Raw genomic sequence first — 17416 nt, 5'->3', positions numbered from 1 at the left:
ATGCTCAGATATCTTGCCCCATCCCCCACGCTGGGAACCCAGGAGTGCATGGTCTCCAGAGCTGCTAGAACTGTGACCACATGAGGGGCAACTACAAATGGAGGCATTCGAGGAAGGAGGGCTGAAGCGAAACTAGGAGGTGGTTATAATATTTAGGCCTCTGACTCCAGTCACATCTGATCGTTTCCAACCTTCTCAGCAAACAGGGATCCCTTCTTTCTACTTCTAGGGATGCCTTTTGGGGCTATGGACCTCATAATGAGAAGGTTTTATGACCGAGGTCCAACAGCCTCAAAGGTCCCCAGAGTTCAGAAATCTAGTGGCAGAGTCGCGACTAAAACGAAGTCTCCTTCCTTGTATTCCACAGCTCTTGCCACCAAACATGGTCCTCTGTCTGGAACCGTGGCTCATCAGCTCCAAGACTAAGAAAACTGAGTAAATAAAGCAAAAGTAAGGAAAACCTGGAGAGATTTTCCTGAGGGGATTGAGGCAGGAGGAAAATGGGAACACACGAGGAAGGGATGCCTGGGACAGACGGGGCACATGCCTTGAAGTGTCCTCCCAGGTGTCTCTGAGGGGCAGTTAGAAGAGGTGGAGGGTGAGGAAAAATGTGAGTCTGGAGTTTTCTCACATGGGTTGCTAGGTGCTCATCATTAGACCAGGGTGGCCTGATTGTGGTTGTGATTTGGTGGAAATGATAGCAGCCATGGTTATGTCAGAAATCTTTCTCCTGCAACTGACAGAGAGTCTGATTCAAGTTAGCCTAAGCACCAAAAAAAAAAAAAAAAAAAACCAATTGGTTCTTTAAGAAGTAATAATGGCTTCAGGAACACTAATCTGGGTGCTTGTATGGCCTATCAGAACCCAACTCTTCTATTTCCATTTCTGTCCTCTGCTTGCCTCTGTGGTGCCTTTATTCACAGGAAGACTCTCTCCAAGCAGAAACGTGCAGACTGTGCAAGGGAGCGCCTCTCCCCGGAGGCGCACATGTCCAGTGCACAAAGAGCTTCTCTTTGCCAGGAGTTCCACCCAAAGTCTCAGGAACGTGTCTCATTGGCCTGAGTTGGGTCACGTGTTCCAGTATCAACCAATCACTGGGCCCAGGGGTGGGGATGACAATTGGCCATTGCATCCTGGGTCCCCGCAGTGCCGCAGGAACATTTCCGTAGCAAATCCGATGGCGCCTCAGCATTGGAAGAAGAAGGAATGAATGGATGGATGCTTGAAAAGGGAAAACAAAAAATGTCCTCTATAGGTGTCACAAGGTGGTCTGCAGATTGCTAATAATAACTTTTTTTTCCCTGAAGTCAAATAAGTTCCAAGATGCCTTTTGGGAAGCGCAACACCGGACACCACAAAGAGCCCAAGAAGTCACGGTCAGTGTGTCCTCCCGTTTCGCAGCGTGCTGGCCCGAGTGGCTGCTGCCGGCTCCTGCCTCCCCCGACTCGAGGCTTGCTTTGGCCACCGGAAGCCAGAAGTTCTGGAGAATTCGGTGGGGACTACAGGGCGGAGACGCGGAAGTAGCCACGCTCCCCCCACCCAGGACGGCATAGCGCACAACCCCTGCCAGTGTTTTGGGATCACCTCCCAAATAAACCATTTGCACTAAGACTCTCACTTCAAGGACTGCCTCTGAGAAAACCCAAATGGAAAGAGTTGTTGCCTAGCCATGGCTTTTAGAAGCACCAGATGTCTCCTCCAGCAATTGCAGAGAACACTCTATCTTCTCACTACATCGACCTTTCCTCTGTCAACAACAGACTCCGAGGGGGAAAAAAATCTATTTCTGCTACCCAGCTTCCAGGGGAAGCTTGGAGGGATTCTTTCCACAGGCCACCTCAGTGGGCTCAGATAGCCCAAGCCAGCCCCACAGACCTCATTACATTGACTTGGTCTGTCCTGCTTGGCTCATCGACTGGAGGAAGCAGAGCCACAGGTTCTTGCTGGTCCAAAAAGCAAAAATGGGAAGCTGTTCCTGCTTCAGGGAATACTGCTACCCCTAATCCACCAAGGAAAGAAGTACCACAGTCACCTTGGACTTCCCCAGACTTCACAACGCAGGGCTATCACCACGCTCCTTGCTTTGGCCTCCCAAGCATCTCCTTCTACCACCTCTGTTGGTCCTCCTTCATTAGCTAGCCCACCACTGCCTTTCACGTGGATACTCCCAACAGCCTCCTCTCTGCTCCCACCTCAGGCCCTTTGCACACGCTGCTTCTGAGGCTGGAACACCATATGCAACTCACCTGCTTGGCGCAGACAGATCCATGACTCTTAAGCCTGTTTACTGTCTCTTAAAACTGCCCCAGCCCCCACCCCCTCTACCAACACCCATCCCCTCCTTGGCCCTCAGCCTCTCTTATTATGAAATCGCTCAGCTATGCAAACACTTAAGAGAATCATTTATCAAACACTTGTGAACCCAACCCTGCTTAAGAGTAAGACAGTACACATCACCGGGGCCTTCTTGAAATCCTTCCCAACCACTGCCCACACTCTGCCGCAGGGGTGCCTCTCCCCTGAACTCGGTATTCCTCGTTCCTTTGCCTACCTTGCGTTCGCGTGTATCCCTGAACCATATAGACCTGTTTTCATGCTTTCAACTTCATATAAATAAAACACCTTGCTTTGCTTTTCTCACTCCATATTCTCTCGGTGATGTTAATCTTCCGTGATAGGAGCTCCCCCGGTGGGCTCATTTTTACCCGGGGGAGCATTTGCCCACAGTGTGACGGGGCTACAAGAGCTCAACCCGCTCTCCCCGTGATGGCCTCCATCTGCCATCACCGTTACCATCCCCAGGCTGCCCCCCGCCTCTGGTATCCGCCCCCTTCGCCTGAGGGCTATTTGCTCAGGATTTTTACCCAGGAGTTTGCTAAGTAAAGGGACACACCATCTTCAGCCTTACTGATGTTGCTAGATTGTTCTCCAAGGTGTTTATACCAACATACCTTTTTGATAAAGCTTCCTCAGCCCAGGCACAAAGGTGCCTCTTTCCTCGTCTGTTTCCTCCAAATAAACTCTGCCTGTTGATGTCCAGCCTGTCAGCGCTCTCCCCGGGCCTCCCCTCCCCCACTTCTCCAAGCGGGCCTCTTACAAGCCTCCCTTGAACAGCAGCCAGCACTTTGGACAACAGCCAGAGCAAGGACGTTGGCAGCAGGAACTCCAGAGGCCAACAGCTGCGGATAGAATCCCCGGTTTGCCACTTCGGCTGTGTGTCTTTGGGCAAATCACTTCTCCTCTCTGGACTCGGTTCCCCAACTGTGAATGGCGATACCCCCGGTAAACCAGCCACAGGGGAATGGCAGTGATTAAATGAGATAAGCGTGGAAACATGGCAGGTGCTTGAAGAGAAATTGTTACTATTGCCTTTGAAGCCCACAGAGGACGCCGAGGACTGTGTGCATCACTCTGGGCTACTTTGTCATATGCAACAGAAACCCCAAGTCAAGCCCGTTGAAGACAATTGGGAATTTATTGGCCCACAAAACTGGGAAGCTGGAGGGGGGCATCTCGCTTCAGGTGTTACTGGATCCAGGAATTTGGACGCCAGCAGGAAGCTGGTCCTGTCCATTTCTGGGCCAGTCTGTCCTTCGCATCACCTTCCTTCTCAGGTGGCTCTCCAAGTAGGGGCTCTAGGAATGTGTTCTTCCAGTTTACCAACTGCCATGAATAAGAACAGCTTCGCCTTCCAGATTCTTCCTGCTGGCATCCCAGGGCCGGTCCTCAGTGGCCCATGGTGGGTTTCATGCCCAGACCAGAGCCAGTCACAGTGACCGAGTCAGCCACCAGAAGCTGCTCAAAGTGTGGTTCTCGGAACGGGGCTGTCAGAAGCCCTCGGTAGCTTCTTTGAAATGCAGACTGTCAGGCCTGGACCTACTCACTCGGAATCTGTACACCAAGGTCCGAAAAGGCTGCTCGGCACGTTACCTTTCAGCTGCCCCGGGGTCTAGTCCACCCATTGCTTTAAAGATGGATAAACAGGGGGCCGAGGGGAAGTGGTCTTGCTCTAGGCGTCCACTCCGCACCCAGGGCTCCCCCAGGCCCTGCCCTCCCATCATCCCAGCCATCATCTGCCGCATCCATGGACTGTCTCATGGGGGAACGCACTGAAGCCCCGAAGTGGCAGCCTGGATCGGACTTGCCTCGCACCAACGTGCCAGAGCCATGTCTCTGCCAACGTTCGGTGGCTCCCAGGACTGGGTCAGGACCATCCAGAGCATGGTGGCCCCAGGGTGAGGGGGATGGAGACCCTCCCCCAAGACGCACACACGGGCTTGTGCACACACACACACACTCTCCCACATGGCCACCTCACGCGGACTCCCACCCACTGGGCCCCCCAAACTCAAGAGCGCTACAGACCACGTCAGCCTTTATTCTCCCGCAGAATAGGGCCGGGGCCGGGGTAGTTCATTCTCAGGCTACGTCAGAAGGTGCAGTGCTGGGGGCACACAGGCTGTACCCCAAAGTGACAATAAGTTAAGGGGGAGACTCTCAGACTGATCTCAGGCTGGCATCAGGGCGGGGTGCCACGTAGGGCCCCCATCCAGAGCCCTGCCGGCTGCCCAGCTCAGTGGGGGTGGGGAGCTCCCGGCGAGGCTGGTTCCAGGTCGGGCTTGGCCTCACACTGAAACAACAAGGCAGGAGGAGGGAAGGGTTGCGAAGTCAGGAGGTCAGCAGGGGTCGGAGGGGTCCCTGAAGGAGTCAGAGGATAGGGCGGGGGGGGGGTCAGGGAGGGGTGGGTGGGGCCTCTCACCAGACCCTCAGTTAAGCCCCTGCAGATTCTCATAATCTGGAGCTCCCTCTTCCTCTTCGTCGTCCTCATCCTCCACCTTCTGGGAGCTCAGGACAGCTGGGAGGGGCCGGAGAGGGGTCTTTAGCTCGCAGACCTCCCTGTCTCCTCTTCCCCAGGCGGGCTCCCTGAGCTTCGGCCGCCCCCTCCATTTCCACCCCTCCCCAGCCCCGCACACACCAGGCTCGGTCCTAGCCATGGGCGGCAGCTCCTGGGACACGTTCACATACTCCCGGCTCCCATCTGCAGGGGGCAGAGCAGAAGGGGGGGGAATGGCCACGTGGAGGATGAGTGAGCAGGACCCTCAGAAAGAGGGCCACAGCGGGGTGAAGGAGGGAAAGGGGACCCCCGTGGGCACCGGCCACTCACCCAGAGACGCGTCGGCACTCTCCTCGCTCTCGGGAACATTCACATAATCCTCCCCGGACTCCACTGCAGGAGAAGCAGGGCCACCCCGGGCACTGTCAGCCAGAGCCCAGCACACAGACCCCCATGGCGTCCCAGCTGGCCAGCCCCAGACCCCTACCCACTGATTCCAGAGGCTGCCCCACTGCCAGCCCTGGGCTGGGGGTGCCCCCAGAGGCCTTGGTGACGGCGAGAAATAGGGCAACCTGGCCAGAGATGATGAGAGGGAGTGGAATCATGGGAGCAGGCAGACAGCAGACCCTGCCATGTCCCCCAGGCTGGGGACAGGGACAGAGAGCCTACACTCTGGGTGGCACCATGTGTACACAACACTCAGGGCCATGCTGAGTCCGAGGTGTTGTTCCCCATGGGTCCCATCAGCCAGGCCTGCCCTGACCCCCCCACTCTCATCTTGGTGCCTTCCAGCACCTGTCGCCATCGGCGCCATCTTGTCCTTTTATGCGGACTCGTTTCTCCACAAGGCCGTGGACTAGGCGGGCTTTGGAGCCAGAGGTTCAAACCCAGCTCTGGCACTAACAGTCGTGTAACCTCACATGAGGTACCTAACCGCTCTGGGTCTCGGGGTTCTCATCAGTAAAGAGGCTGAGCGACGGCACCCGCCTCCCAGGGCTGTCGTGAGAAAGAAAGCAGAGAATATCGAAATGGGGCCTGTCCTCCAACAAGTGTGTCTGGTCAATAAAGAATCCCTCCTGTCGTACAGTTGGGACAACTGAGGCACAGGAGGGGAAGAGCTGGGCTCAACAGCACCCGGGAATCATGGGGTTTAATTAGCTAACGCACGAAACGCTCTCAGGAGGGCAGGCAATAGGCCCCGAGCTAGCTCTCACCCTGACATGAGAGGTTTCCAGTAAGTACGGGGATGGGGGAGCGTGATGATGAACCTGGGAATGACAAGAAGAGCTAGTACAGATAGCGAGCTGGCCAGAGAACGAGGAGAGTGACGCAAAACCAGACACAGAAGGCAGTCCCTAACAGGCAGCATGAGACCAACACGAAGGGAGAAAAGCAGCTCAAAGGAAACCGAAATGATGCCGGAAACAGAAGAAAACTTCCCAATTGCCCCCCTACCCCCAGCAGACCAGCTCTAATCAATATCCTTAGAGAGTTACAAGATGACTCGGCCTCCGTGAAACAAGAGGGGAGGCTATGGGGAAGGAATGCCAGAGACCAAGAAAGCGCTTCCAGGTGGGAGAGACAAGAGAAGAGTCTAAGAGGCGTGAAGTCTAAGAGACCACATAGGCGATAGAAGGGGAAGACAACGAAATAGGAAAGATGACAAGAAAAGGAAGGAAATCAGAGGATCAGCACAGAAGCCCACCCTGAGGAACAGGTGTTGTAGAAAGAGAGAAGAGAGAACGTGGAGGGGCAGCGAGCGTCAGAGAAATCACGGGAGAGAGAAGCACAGGGGGGCCGCAGCCCAGAGAGTCAGGAGGGCCAACTCACTGGAGAAGGCGCTGTCCCGGAGGCCGGGGTTGCTGGGCACAGGAGCCGGTGGGACAGCGGTGCTGGTGGCCGGCGTGCTGTCAGGAAGCACCTCCCTGAGGGGAAGCCAGGGGAGGGGGGAGGCGGATGAGCGAGGACCCCCAGGGCCACGGCTCCCAACCCTCCACCTGGCCACTCACAAGTAGCCCTCGTTGGGATAATCCTCCTCCTCGTCCTCGTCGTCATCCTCACAGACGGGTGCTGGGGTAGTGACACAGCGATCAGCAGGGCCCAGGCCGGGCGCCAGCCTCCCTGCGAGCAGGGCACCCGGGGCCCCAGACGTACCCTCGTTCTCATAGCTTGCCACACTGTTGGCTTTGGAGAGAGAGCAAGAGGGAAGCTGAGTTGGCTCAGATGGGCTCTCTCCTCCGCCCAGCTCCAGCCCTCTGGGCCCGAGCCTCACACTTACCACCATCTGAGTCCTGCCGGGAAGACGGCACACGCCGGGGCTGTGGGGACCTCCTGGGAGTCAAAGGTCAGAGGTCATGCTGGGATGGGACTCTGGGGGGCAAGAGGGGTTGTAACCGGGAAAGGGACCCCCCGCCCCACTCTAGTCTACAGAGGTGAGGGGAGTAGAGGGAGGATTCAGAAGGGAGGATGCTACTTACGGGATAGGGAGCAGGTCCGGCTGGCTCAGGGGTGGATAGGAGGTCACAGGCCCATAGGAGGCAGCTGATGGCCAGGGCACGACTGTGGCTGAGGACACATGAGACCAAGCTCAAGGAATGAGTCTGGAATCTTGCCACTGTCCTCATGGAGTCCTCGATGGACAGACTCACCCCGGGACCCCTCCCATGCCTTGGACAGGCCCGATGACACCCCTCTCCCTCCCCATCCCCAGCCCCGGTCAAGGCCATGTGGGCAGCCACTAGGACCTGAACAAAGGCTCTCTCACATGCCAGGGGACCCTGTCCCCTACGGCCGAGGGAAGGGGACCCCCCAGGTACTCACGAGGTCGTTTGAGCACGATGCTACTTGGGGTCAAGCTGGCAGGAGAGACAGGGCTTGGTCAGGGGCAGGAGAGGCCCCCACTCCCATCCCCAAGGCCACACAGAGTAGGGAGGGGGCCACACGGAGCCCACGGGCAACTCACCTGTCGGAGGCTGCAGTGTCATAAGAGCCTGGGGAAGAGAAGTCAGTGAGACAGGAAGAGGGGGGACGGGGAGAGAGGGGGGTAAAACAGGGCAGAAGAAGGGAGGGTTAGGATGGCGTGAGGGGCCAAGGAGGGCCGGGGATCCCTGCAGGGGCATCACTGGGTGGCCCCCACTCACCTGGCAGGTCCCGGCAGCGCACGCACAGGGCCACGGCCAGGAGAGGCAGCAAGACGAGGCCCAGCACATAGGGGATGAGAACCACGGCCTCCATCTGCAGCAGACGGCGCGCACTAGGCCTGGCTGCCCGCCGCACGCCCTCGAGGGCTGAGCTGCCACAGGGTGAGGGCTGGGCCAGCAGGGGTGCGGGAGCTGAATGGGCACCAGCCTGGAAGCCTGAGCGCCGGCAGTTATGCCTTCCTTGGGCCCGTCACTGGGCCCCCTCCCCTTGTTGGGCGGCGTGGGGGGTGTCAGCACTGGCTGGGGGAAGCCCCGTGATCCCCAGGCCCTCCGGCCAGGCTTTGGGCCGGAGTGTGGGGTGCCGGTCCCCCCTGCGCAGCCGCTGCGCCCCAGCCCTACCTGCCACTCGGCTAGGCGCCTGCTTCTCTCAGCGCCTGCCCGCCTGCGGCAGGAAGCTGTGGTGAGCCCCGGGTGAGGGCAGGAAATCATCAGGCTCAGCCTGGCTGCACCCGCCCCCTTCCCACCCCCACCCAGCCAGTGGGGAGGGGGAGGAAGAGGCCTGAAGAGCCACCCCTCCACCCTGGGGCCCTCAAGAGGGGTCTGCTGCCTCTGGGACAAGGAACAACTCCTACCAGAAGGAAGGTAAGACACTTACAGGCCAGCCAAGAGCCACAGCCTCCGTAGCTATGGCTGGAGGGGGCAGCCGCCAGGGAGGCCCTGCCTCTGGGAGTTCTGAGGGGCACAGGGCAATGCCCACCCCACCTTGCCCTGGTTGGCCTGACAAGAGGGGCGGGCTCTCGGGGAACCACGGGCGTGACTCACGATCACACGGAGCTAGCTCACTCCATACCCTGTTCGCCCAGCCCAGGAGGCCAGGGATTAGCCCAAGGTCCCACCAGAGCAACCCCATGGCCGCCAGAGTCTTGGAGCTAGGGAGGGGGCATGCCCTGCCGTCTAGCAGTCAGAGGTCAGTAACACCCAGAGAGACTCAGGCAGGCACTCGGGGTCTGGATACAAATTTTATTCAGTTACAAATAGCACCAGGCCCCTGGGGCCACTCCTGGGGAGGGGAACCACCCCCTCCCGGACCCACCGCCCCTTGCCCTTGGCTGTTGCCGGTGTAGTGTGTGGGAGCTGGAACGTGGCCCAAGGCCACTCTTAGAAGCTGGGCCGGACCGAAGGTTTGGGCCCAGGTTCCTTCCGGGGTTGGCCCGGGTCAGCTGTGGTAGGTATGCAGGCAGCAGCCACAGCCCCTCAGATGAGCACACTGGACACGGGGACCCGGGTGGAGCGGCCTCGCTGGGGTACCACGATGCGGTCGTCTGTGGGCCCTGTCTCACGCAGCAGACCTGCCAGGGGCGGGTGGTGGTCAGAGCCAGGGCTGGATTGACAGAAAGATGCAAAGCCAGGGAGGGGGACCAAGAGGCAGTGAAAAGTAGACGGGGCAGCAGAGCTGTGGACACCGTGGGACGTCAGCTTGGTCGACAGGGAGACCCAAAGCCGAACAGGGGGAAGGGTCGTGGGCTGAGAGAAGCCGGGGACATGGGCCGGGACAGACAGACAGACGGACGAGCGGGTAGCATTGTGGAGCTGGGCAAGGAGCCATGGGCGGACAAAGGGAAGCCCCCACTGACCCTGCACGTGCAGCTGGGCCCGCCGGCGGTCCCCCTCGATGAAGATGGCCGTGCCCAGGAAGGCGGCCCCACCCAGAGCCCCAACGAAGGCGCAGAGCATTAGCGAGAACTGCAGGGCCCGGAACTCAGACAAGAAGGAGGGCGGCCAGCTCCGGCGGAGGCGGTCGGAGATCTGCAGGGAGATGAGAAAAGGAAAGCCAGGAGTGTTGGTCCTGTGGAGGGAGCCCCGAACTCCAGAAGAACAAAGCAGTCGGGGCCAGCAGAGAGGGGTGGTCTGGAGGACCAGGGAAAGCCCCGTGGCCTCACTGTGGAACGGGAACGTGCAAAGACAAAATGCCACCCGCCTGGCTGACGGTCCAAGAATGGGCGGGGGGGGGGGGTCTGGCACAGAGCGCAGACACTTCACTGGGCTCAGCCCTGTGAAGTCAGCCCCAGCTTAGGCAGATAGCCAGTGCCAGAAACACGGGATCCCCCGAACCCCACCCCAGGTGCAGCCAAGAGGCAGTGCTCACCAGGCCAATGAGGTAGGGGCTCCCGGCATCACCCAACAGGTGGGACAGCACAATCTGGAAGGCCTCGGCAGTGGAACGTCGTGTGGGAATCACCACATACTGGGGGAGGAGGGGTAGAGGGCAAGGACACGGCCAAGACTCAGCCCAGGCTGAGCCCAGAAGGAACCCCAGCTCAGGGGTGTGAGTGGGCTATAGGCTCAGACTACAGGCCCATCTGGGACTGACTCTGAAGTCGGTCTGGGTTTGAGTTTTGAAAAAGGGGTAAAAGCTATAATGAAGGCAGGCGAGGCCTCCTGCCCCGGGTTCCTTGCTCCCGTCAGCCTCTGAGCTAACTCTGCAGTGACCCACCTACTCACCAACAGAATGTCAGCGACAATGGCCCAGTTCATGGACAGCAGTGTCTCTCCAATAAAGATGAAAATCTGGGAGGTTGGAGGAGAAACATGGGGGAAAGGGGAGTTGTCTCATCACAAGAAGCGCCAACATCCAGAGGGTATACTGTGTACACACCCACCTGTGGACTCATTTAATTTAACCCTCAGAACAGCCCTGTGAGTCAAAGCTATTTGATGGATGATGAAACTGAGCACAGAGAGGTGAACTCGCTTGCCCAATGTCACACAGCCGGGAAGAGCCAGAGCTGAGATTCGAAACATTCTGGTTCAAGGCATTCTGGTTCAAGCTGTCTCCAAACCACTATACTGGTTGACCCCCGTCCCGCCCCCTGTGCACCCCGGTCCCGCCCCAGTGCACCCCAGACCCAGAACACCCCCTTTGATGGCTGCTGGCTACTCACATAGGTGGCCACGATGCTACCACGGGCACAGGCAAGGGACAGGAAGAGGAAGGGCGCAGAGCCCAAGAGGCCAGCAGCGCAGACCAGTGGGTCAGCCCGGGGGTTGGAACGGCGGAGGCGGCGGCTGGTCTCCACGCCCAGGCCCACACCCAGGACCCCGGTCAGGCAGGTGATGAGCCCAAAGATGAGGCTGGGGGCAGGGGGAGGGGCATGGGGGCCAGTCCTCCTCGCCTCACCCCCACGGCCTAGAGAAGAAGATGGTCCCTCCCAGCCGCCCACACAACTCAGGTCCATCCAGGACCCCATGGGTCGTAGAGCTCCGAGAGCATGATATCAGGCCATCGCCTATTTCCCAGCCCAGGAAACTGACACTGGGAGAGGAAGTAGCCTGAGTCTGAATCAGTGACTCTCTCCACTCCATCCCCTGCTACCTGCAGGCCATCTAGCCTGGTACCTGTCAGAGGAAGAGCAGGAGTCTCCAGGAAGGCAGGGCGGGGTCTCCCCCAAGACCACACGGGAACGCAGCAAGAACGCAGGAGCCCAAAGAGCCAGGGAGCCCGTGACAAAGGCCACAGCCGTGAAGCCAAGGGAAGAGAGGATGAAACTAGGACTGCAGATATTTGGGAGGAAGGAAGTCAGGCTCCATTGAGGTGTCAGGGCTCTCTCCCTCCCTGGCTTATTTTAGTAAGGTCAGGACGCTGGGTAGGGAAGCTGTCTTGGCTTGCCAGATCTGGGCCTGTAATTCAAGCAGCTGCCACAAGGGGGCAGTGGTGACCGAATGCCTGGCCCTGAGAGCCCGCCAGCCAGGCAGAAAACAGAAACCACACTCCTGTAAATCTCAAACTGGACAGCAGCCCTCCTACCCCAGGGAACTCAGATGTTGGGCTAGAATGGAACTAAACTCACTTTTTTGCCAGAGCCCTCAGATCTGCCCACCAGGAGGTGGGGTTGAGGGGCGGGGAGTCTGAGTGGCGCTCCACAGCTCCCCTTGGTGGCTCCCGTACCACCAGAAACAGCAGCAGAACAGCCACCACCCCTAGACCTGGAGTCACCTGGGGAAAGAGTAGGCTTCAGGACAGGCACAGACATGGACACAGTGAACCCCTGGGGCTGGGACGAAGTAAGGGTGTATAAAGACAATTCAGGCCCCAAGGCCTCAAACCCCAAGCAACTGTCTGCTCACGGGCAGGCTCTAAGCCTGCATTCCGAGGGAGAGGCAAATGCCACCAAGGGCCCCTCTTTCCGCAAGCCTAACTGCTCCCTCTTTGGTAACAGCACCCTAATTTCCTTTTGGGAAACTACTCCCCCCACTTCTCTTAATCCATGTGGTTCAAACAGGGCGGGGCTCGTAACCCAGACTGGGCTGACAAGAGTCATGTTAACCTCCCTGGCCTCCGTGATTGATTCAATGGCAGGCACGTGACCCACGTTCATCTAATCAGACACCATCCAGGACTATTGCTCAAGGATCCAGGGTGCCGAAGTTTCTAAACGGGAAGATAAACGCGTGGAGCTTTCACTGGCTTGAGAATCACACTGACACAGAGGAAAGTAAAGCGGAGAAAAAGGATGGCTGAATTCCTGGGACGAAGGGGGAGTCCTGGATCCAGCATCACCAGAAGCTCACCCTTTGACTCTCCATTACGAAAGCCACCGGCTTTTGTCTTACGGGGCGCCTGTCGCCGGCAACCAAGAGTTCTGTTTAGCAGGTGGTTTCATGGTGAGGGCAGCCAGGCTCCCTACACAGGCTTGGCAGAGTAACCACTGCCTTAAAGGTGGGGGGTGGGGAGGACGGTGTCTAAAGGCAGGAAAGGGAGAATCCATGAGAACACTGCCGACCTTCCCCCGGGCTGCGTCCACACTTACCCGCAGAGCCCAGTGCCAGTCCCCAGCCACATCCTTCACTTTGGAGCCTGCAATGTAACCCAGACCACTAGGGAAAGGGGACAGGAGACAAGAGGGGACAGCCGGTGAGTCCGGCCCCACGCCAGGTCCTTTGGCCTCCCGCGCCCATCCCCCCACCGGACCCCCACCAGCCGTGAGCCCCACTCACCTGCCCACCGGGATGGCAAAGTAGAACACGCTGAGCATCCGACTCCGCTGGTCTGCCACGAAGAGGTCGGCGATGAGGGTGGGCGCAATGGTGGAGTAACTGGCTTCCCCAACCCCCACCAGGCCCCGGGTCAGGAGGAGCAGCCAGAATCGCTGGGAAATGAAACATGGGGGAGGTGTGGCACCCCACCCTGCAGCCGGCCTCCCGGCCTCCCTCCCCAGCCAGCTCGGGAGAGGCGAGGCACGGATGGCGGCAGAGGCCTGAACTTGAATCCTGGCTCAACTACTTCCTAGCTGTGATTTTGGGAAAGCAACTTAACCTCTCTGAGCCTCAGACTCCTCATCTGCAAAAGGGGGAAAATAATAGCTTGCTCACGTAACTATCACCAGGACTAGACAATATAAGTTCTATTTAGTATGTTGCGCCTGGGGGGCGGGAGCAAGATAAATCTTGACTTCTATCACCCAAGACACCCCCGTGGTGAGTAAGGGTCTCAGGCAGAGGTTTATTCGTCCACCAAAGACACCTGAGGCTAAGGACAGAGTAGGATCTGGCCAAGGAGAGTACATAGTGCCTGGTACGTAGCGTCCCTAACCTGGGGCTAAGGACAGACTTCCAGGGCATAGAGTGAGAACAGACAGAGGGGCTTTCAAAGGAGCAAAGAAGCAACAGCCAGGGAGGCAGGAGGAAAACCGGGAAGACTGGCATCACTGAAGTCAGAAGAGAGTTTCCGGAAGGAAAAAGTGGGTCAGTGGAGCCAGGGGCTCCCGGGAGATCTAGCAAGAGCAGGATTAGGAAGTAGGAGCCACATTTAGCAACCAAAAGGTCACTGTTGACTTTGGCAATGGAGTGGTGGGGGCAGGCTGGCCGGCAGGGTTCTGTGGTGAGTGGGAGGAGAGGAAGTGCCAGCAAAGTGAGAGCCTCTCCCGACTGCTCCTTCACCCAGACTGCAGCTGGGTCAAGGGGGCCTTGTGGGAAGTCTGATGAGGAGGGAGAAGAGGGAGAACAGACAGTCCGGGTGAGGTCTTTCCCGTGCTGCAGAACTGGAGTGCTGAGGTGTGGTGCGGAAGGAGTCAATAATGGTCGGGGGAAAGAGGGTGATGGACAGAAGAATGTTCTAGAAGAACAGAGGAGAGGATGGGGTGGGCAGATTAACTCAGGCAAGCAGGGGATATAGGATGGCATGGACCGAGGGAAGAGCAGAAGTTTCCCAGGCCCAGTCTGCAATGACTCCCAAGAGCAGCAGCCAAGACTGATGGGTAGTGGTCGGGGGGAGGAGCCGGAAGCAGGAGCCAGCATGGGGCCTCACCTCTCTGGGGATGAAGGACGACCCCAGTGTCACCAGGGACCAGAAGGCAATGCCCCCGCACATCAGATACTTCCGATTGTACCTGTCACCCAGGTAGCCAAACACAGGTGCCAACACCATGTAACTGGAGATGAACACTGAGGGGAAGCAGAGAGTCACAGCCCGGCCCCAGGACTCCTCGCCCACTCTGACCCCAGCTCAGGGAGGCCAAGGGGGCCAGGATTAACTCCCAACCCTGAAACTACCAGAGCTCTGGCCAGAGAAGTCCAGCCCCATCTTCAGCATCTTTCAAATCTCCCATTGTGGAATGAATGGCCCAGCTGACCCGTCACTTCCTCCCATCCAGCCAAGAGCAAAATCCAGACTCTGTACCCTGGCTCGCCCACCAGGCACTATCTTATCTAGCCCCTCCCTACCTCTAGGACCTTGTGCTCCTCCACTCTCCCTTCTCTGCATCCCAAAGGCCCTACTGCCAAACCCAATATCATCCTAGGACTTCTGACACCCACTGTCGTCCCCACTGGGGACATTTCTCCCCTCGCCTGAGCATCACAGAACCTCTCAGATACCCTCCCAGTCCCCATGTGTTCAGTCTCTCTTTATCACAATTACCGGGTTCTCTTTTACAAAATACAAAATACAAAAATTTTACAAAATACTCCTACCGAAAATTATCTCATTCTTAGTTTAGGTTAAGGGTTGGTGCCGTCATTCCCAGTAGAATGCCAGCTCCGTGAGGACAAGGGCCTTGCTGGTATTGGCCATGGCTGTATTTACCCCACATACAAACAGGTGCTTGGTAAACATGCGTTGAATGAAAAAAGTGAATGGCACTGACAAAGGCTTGTTTCTCCTCTAACTCAACACCTTCTGAAAGCTTTGCAGACCTTGACCTGTAGGTCATTCCCATTCCTCTAGACTTTGCCTTGAATACCTCTTGGTGCTTTTTCTGGCCTAGGGTAGAGCAAAGAACCCTTCAAGATCTTCTTTCAAACTCGTCTCCTCTCGCTTGTTGTGTGACTCCAGGCAAGACTGAACTCTTCTCTATGCCTCAGTTTCTCTATAAAAATGTAGACAGTACTACCTACATTTTCTGTAAAGTAATAATAACACCGACTCTTTGGCTGATGGGAGGATTAGATGGGCGTAAAAGGTCCTGGACAAGTTATGTGCATGTTATCACCTCTTCTTCCAGGGCACGGCACAGGGCGAGTGCTCAGAAATGTCCAAGAAATGAATGAACGAAAAAAGGAAGGAAAAGAGGATTTGGCCTCGGTTTTGCCTCTTCCATAAATCCCAAGGTTCTGAACAAGTAAAATTCAACTCTTCCCACTCCAGACATCCGCTTTTACCATTACTTATTGGGGGCCTACCAGGCTGTGGACACCGTAGCACACATTTTATAAGCATTAACTTGCATATAATCCTCACATCAGCCCTACGAGGTGCTCTGGGTTACAACTAGTTCCACCTCACCTACAAGAAAAGTGAGGCTTAGAGAGATTGAGGGCCTTGCCTGAATCACACTGAGTAAGTGGAAAGCTGAGATTTAAACCCAGGTCTGTCTTGACCATTACACTCAACGGACTGCCATTTAAAATGTGGTATCCTAACTAAACTGAAGACAGCCCAGAGCAGAATAAGGGCCATCTTTTCCCCCTCACTAAGTCTGACCGCTCTACTTCTATTAATGAGGCCACAGGCATGCCCGCTCATAACCCCATTTTGGGGAGAAAAGGAAGAAAAGCTACCGTGCCCTAAAGGGACCTCCACTCACCGGTCTGGATGAGGCCAGAGCTGCTGTCTCCGATGCTGAAGAACTGCTCAATGTCTGGAAGGACGCCTGGGGAGAAGAGTCGGGATGGGCTCGGCGAGGCAGCCGGACCTCCCGGACCTCCCCACTCCCTTCCCCTAGTCTGACGTCCTCCCAGAAGCCAGTACCAGCCACGGTGAAGCGGTCCATGTAGTTGAGAAGGTTGATGTAGCACAGCACCGCCACTATGAGAGCCGAACGACCCGGAGACAAGCCGGTGATGCGCTGCAGCCCCTCCCGGTCCGGGACCTCGGGATCCTCGGACTTGGAGTTCGCCAGGGACCCCGGTAACCCCGGGGTGCCCGGTGCCGGCCCGTCGTCCGTGTCATCCGCCTGGCTGAGGAAGGGCGCGGTGTCGGACCCGGACATGGTCCCCGGGGGCCTGGCCCGCCCGAGCTCCGGTCCTACCGACGATCCCACCTGCGAGGGGAGGAGGCTGGAGAAAGGGGGATGGAGGGGAGCCCGGCGAGGGAGGTGCGCCCAGACACCCGCAGGCTCTTGCCCGGAAGCACGGAGCACGGCTGGGATGGAACCCGGGCCCTGCCCGTCATGCCTCCCCGTCCCGGCAGACACAGAGCGCGGCGAGTGACGCCGGGGACAGAGCGGGGTGGGAGGGCTGACCCCTCAACCCTTGCCTAGGCGGACGCCTTCCCTCACTCCCGGCAGGAACCCACTGCAGTCACTGTCGTTCAGCTCCGGCGCTGCACCACGGCCGCCGCCATGTTACCCTGGAGCCAGTCATGTGACGCTGCAGCCGCGGAGGCCGACAGCACCTGGAGCAAGCCCTGGACACGTGACCGCCACCCGCCTACGTAGGCGCCGCTACCGCCTGCTCCCCCCCAGCTCCCCCGTCACGTGACTACCGGCCGGTCGCCTGGGCAACGGGGGCGGCTCCCAGCCGTGCCTGCTACGCTTGCGTTCTCGCAGGGAGTCGCGCGGAACTTGTGAAGTCGCCCAACCCCTCGGAATCTCCGCTCGCTTATCTGCAGCTCCCACGGGGCACGCTTCTTATCAAAGAGATCAAACGAGATAATGGTATCGGAAAAGGTTCTGGAAGTAGTTTATCTCCAGAAACTCCAACGATCTGTTCTCGCTCTCGGCAGTGACCCTTCCTCCGTGTCTGGTTTGGGCTTCAAACACGCTCAGGATGCGTTGAATGGATGAAAGCTGAACAGCTGCCTCGGGAACGGCCCCGTCCCTATGTTTCCGATTCCCCAAGCTAACTGCCTGTCAACTCCTGTGCTTCCCTGTGGACACTGAAGGGAGGGTCCCAGACCCTCCGGTTTGCCTCACCTCCAACCGAGACTAAAGCCCTGGCGCCCTCT

The 17416-nt window shown here is 57.9% G+C and overlaps 2 protein-coding genes across 4 annotated transcripts; both read right to left on the bottom strand.

Moving 5' to 3' along the window:
* Positions 1–3456: 3456 nt before the first annotated feature.
* On the bottom strand, positions 3457–8432 carry LAT (linker for activation of T cells). Its single transcript, XM_045992412.1, has 12 exons — positions 7975–8432; positions 7797–7824; positions 7655–7689; positions 7312–7399; positions 7113–7165; positions 6989–7018; positions 6844–6904; positions 6665–6759; positions 5165–5227; positions 4976–5038; positions 4760–4855; positions 3457–4630 (listed from the first exon to the last, which is right to left on the bottom strand). Exons 1-11 carry the CDS (start codon positions 8066–8068, stop codon positions 4767–4769), a joined length of 699 nt encoding a protein of 232 aa, XP_045848368.1. The 5' UTR covers positions 8069–8432; the 3' UTR covers positions 3457–4630; positions 4760–4766.
* A 548-nt stretch (positions 8433–8980) lies between these two features.
* SPNS1 (sphingolipid transporter 1 (putative)) lies at positions 8981–16847 on the bottom strand. Of its 3 annotated transcripts, none has more exons than XM_045994023.1 (13): positions 16766–16841; positions 16220–16511; positions 16056–16121; positions 14279–14415; positions 12970–13121; positions 12783–12849; positions 11823–11968; positions 11371–11526; positions 10917–11106; positions 10477–10542; positions 10121–10219; positions 9609–9780; positions 8981–9323 (listed from the first exon to the last, which is right to left on the bottom strand). In XM_045994023.1, the coding sequence occupies exons 2-13, from the start codon at positions 16458–16460 to the stop codon at positions 9229–9231; spliced, it is 1587 nt and encodes a 528-aa protein (XP_045849979.1). In that variant the 5' UTR covers positions 16461–16511; positions 16766–16841; the 3' UTR covers positions 8981–9228. The 3 variants fall into 3 exon arrangements, with proteins under 3 accessions (XP_045849979.1, XP_045849978.1, XP_045849977.1); XM_045994022.1 differs by having other exon boundaries at positions 16727–16839; XM_045994021.1 differs by having other exon boundaries at positions 16220–16847.
* Between the last annotated feature and the right edge of the window lie 569 nt (positions 16848–17416).

The sequence above is a fragment of the Meles meles genome, chromosome 21 (genome assembly GCF_922984935.1).
Source record: "Meles meles chromosome 21, mMelMel3.1 paternal haplotype, whole genome shotgun sequence".
Classification (NCBI taxonomy): Eukaryota; Metazoa; Chordata; class Mammalia; order Carnivora; family Mustelidae; genus Meles; species Meles meles.
Note: the sequence above shows the minus strand (reverse complement) of the source record. Positions and strands in the feature narration are given on the sequence as shown.

Excerpts from the sequence above, each read along its gene's own strand:
- SPNS1 (XM_045994021.1), bottom strand. The coding sequence starts at position 16,460 with ATGTCCGGGTCCGACACCGCGCCCTTCCTCAGCCAGGCGGATGACACG. Across the intron at positions 13,122-14,278 it reads CGTCCTTCATCCCCAGAGAG|CGATTCTGGCTGCTCCTCCT; the intron begins GTGAGGCCCCAT and ends TTCATTTCCCAG. Across the intron at positions 11,969-12,782 it reads ACTGGCACTGGGCTCTGCGG|GTGACTCCAGGTCTAGGGGT; the intron begins GTAAGTGTGGAC and ends CTCTTTCCCCAG.
- LAT (XM_045992412.1), bottom strand. The coding sequence starts at position 8,068 with ATGGAGGCCGTGGTTCTCATCCCCTATGTGCTGGGCCTCGTCTTGCTG. Across the intron at positions 7,825-7,974 it reads GCGCTGCCGGGACCTGCCAG|GCTCTTATGACACTGCAGCC; the intron begins GTGAGTGGGGGC and ends TCTCTTCCCCAG. Across the intron at positions 7,400-7,654 it reads CATCGTGCTCAAACGACCTC|CCACAGTCGTGCCCTGGCCA; the intron begins GTGAGTACCTGG and ends ATGTGTCCTCAG.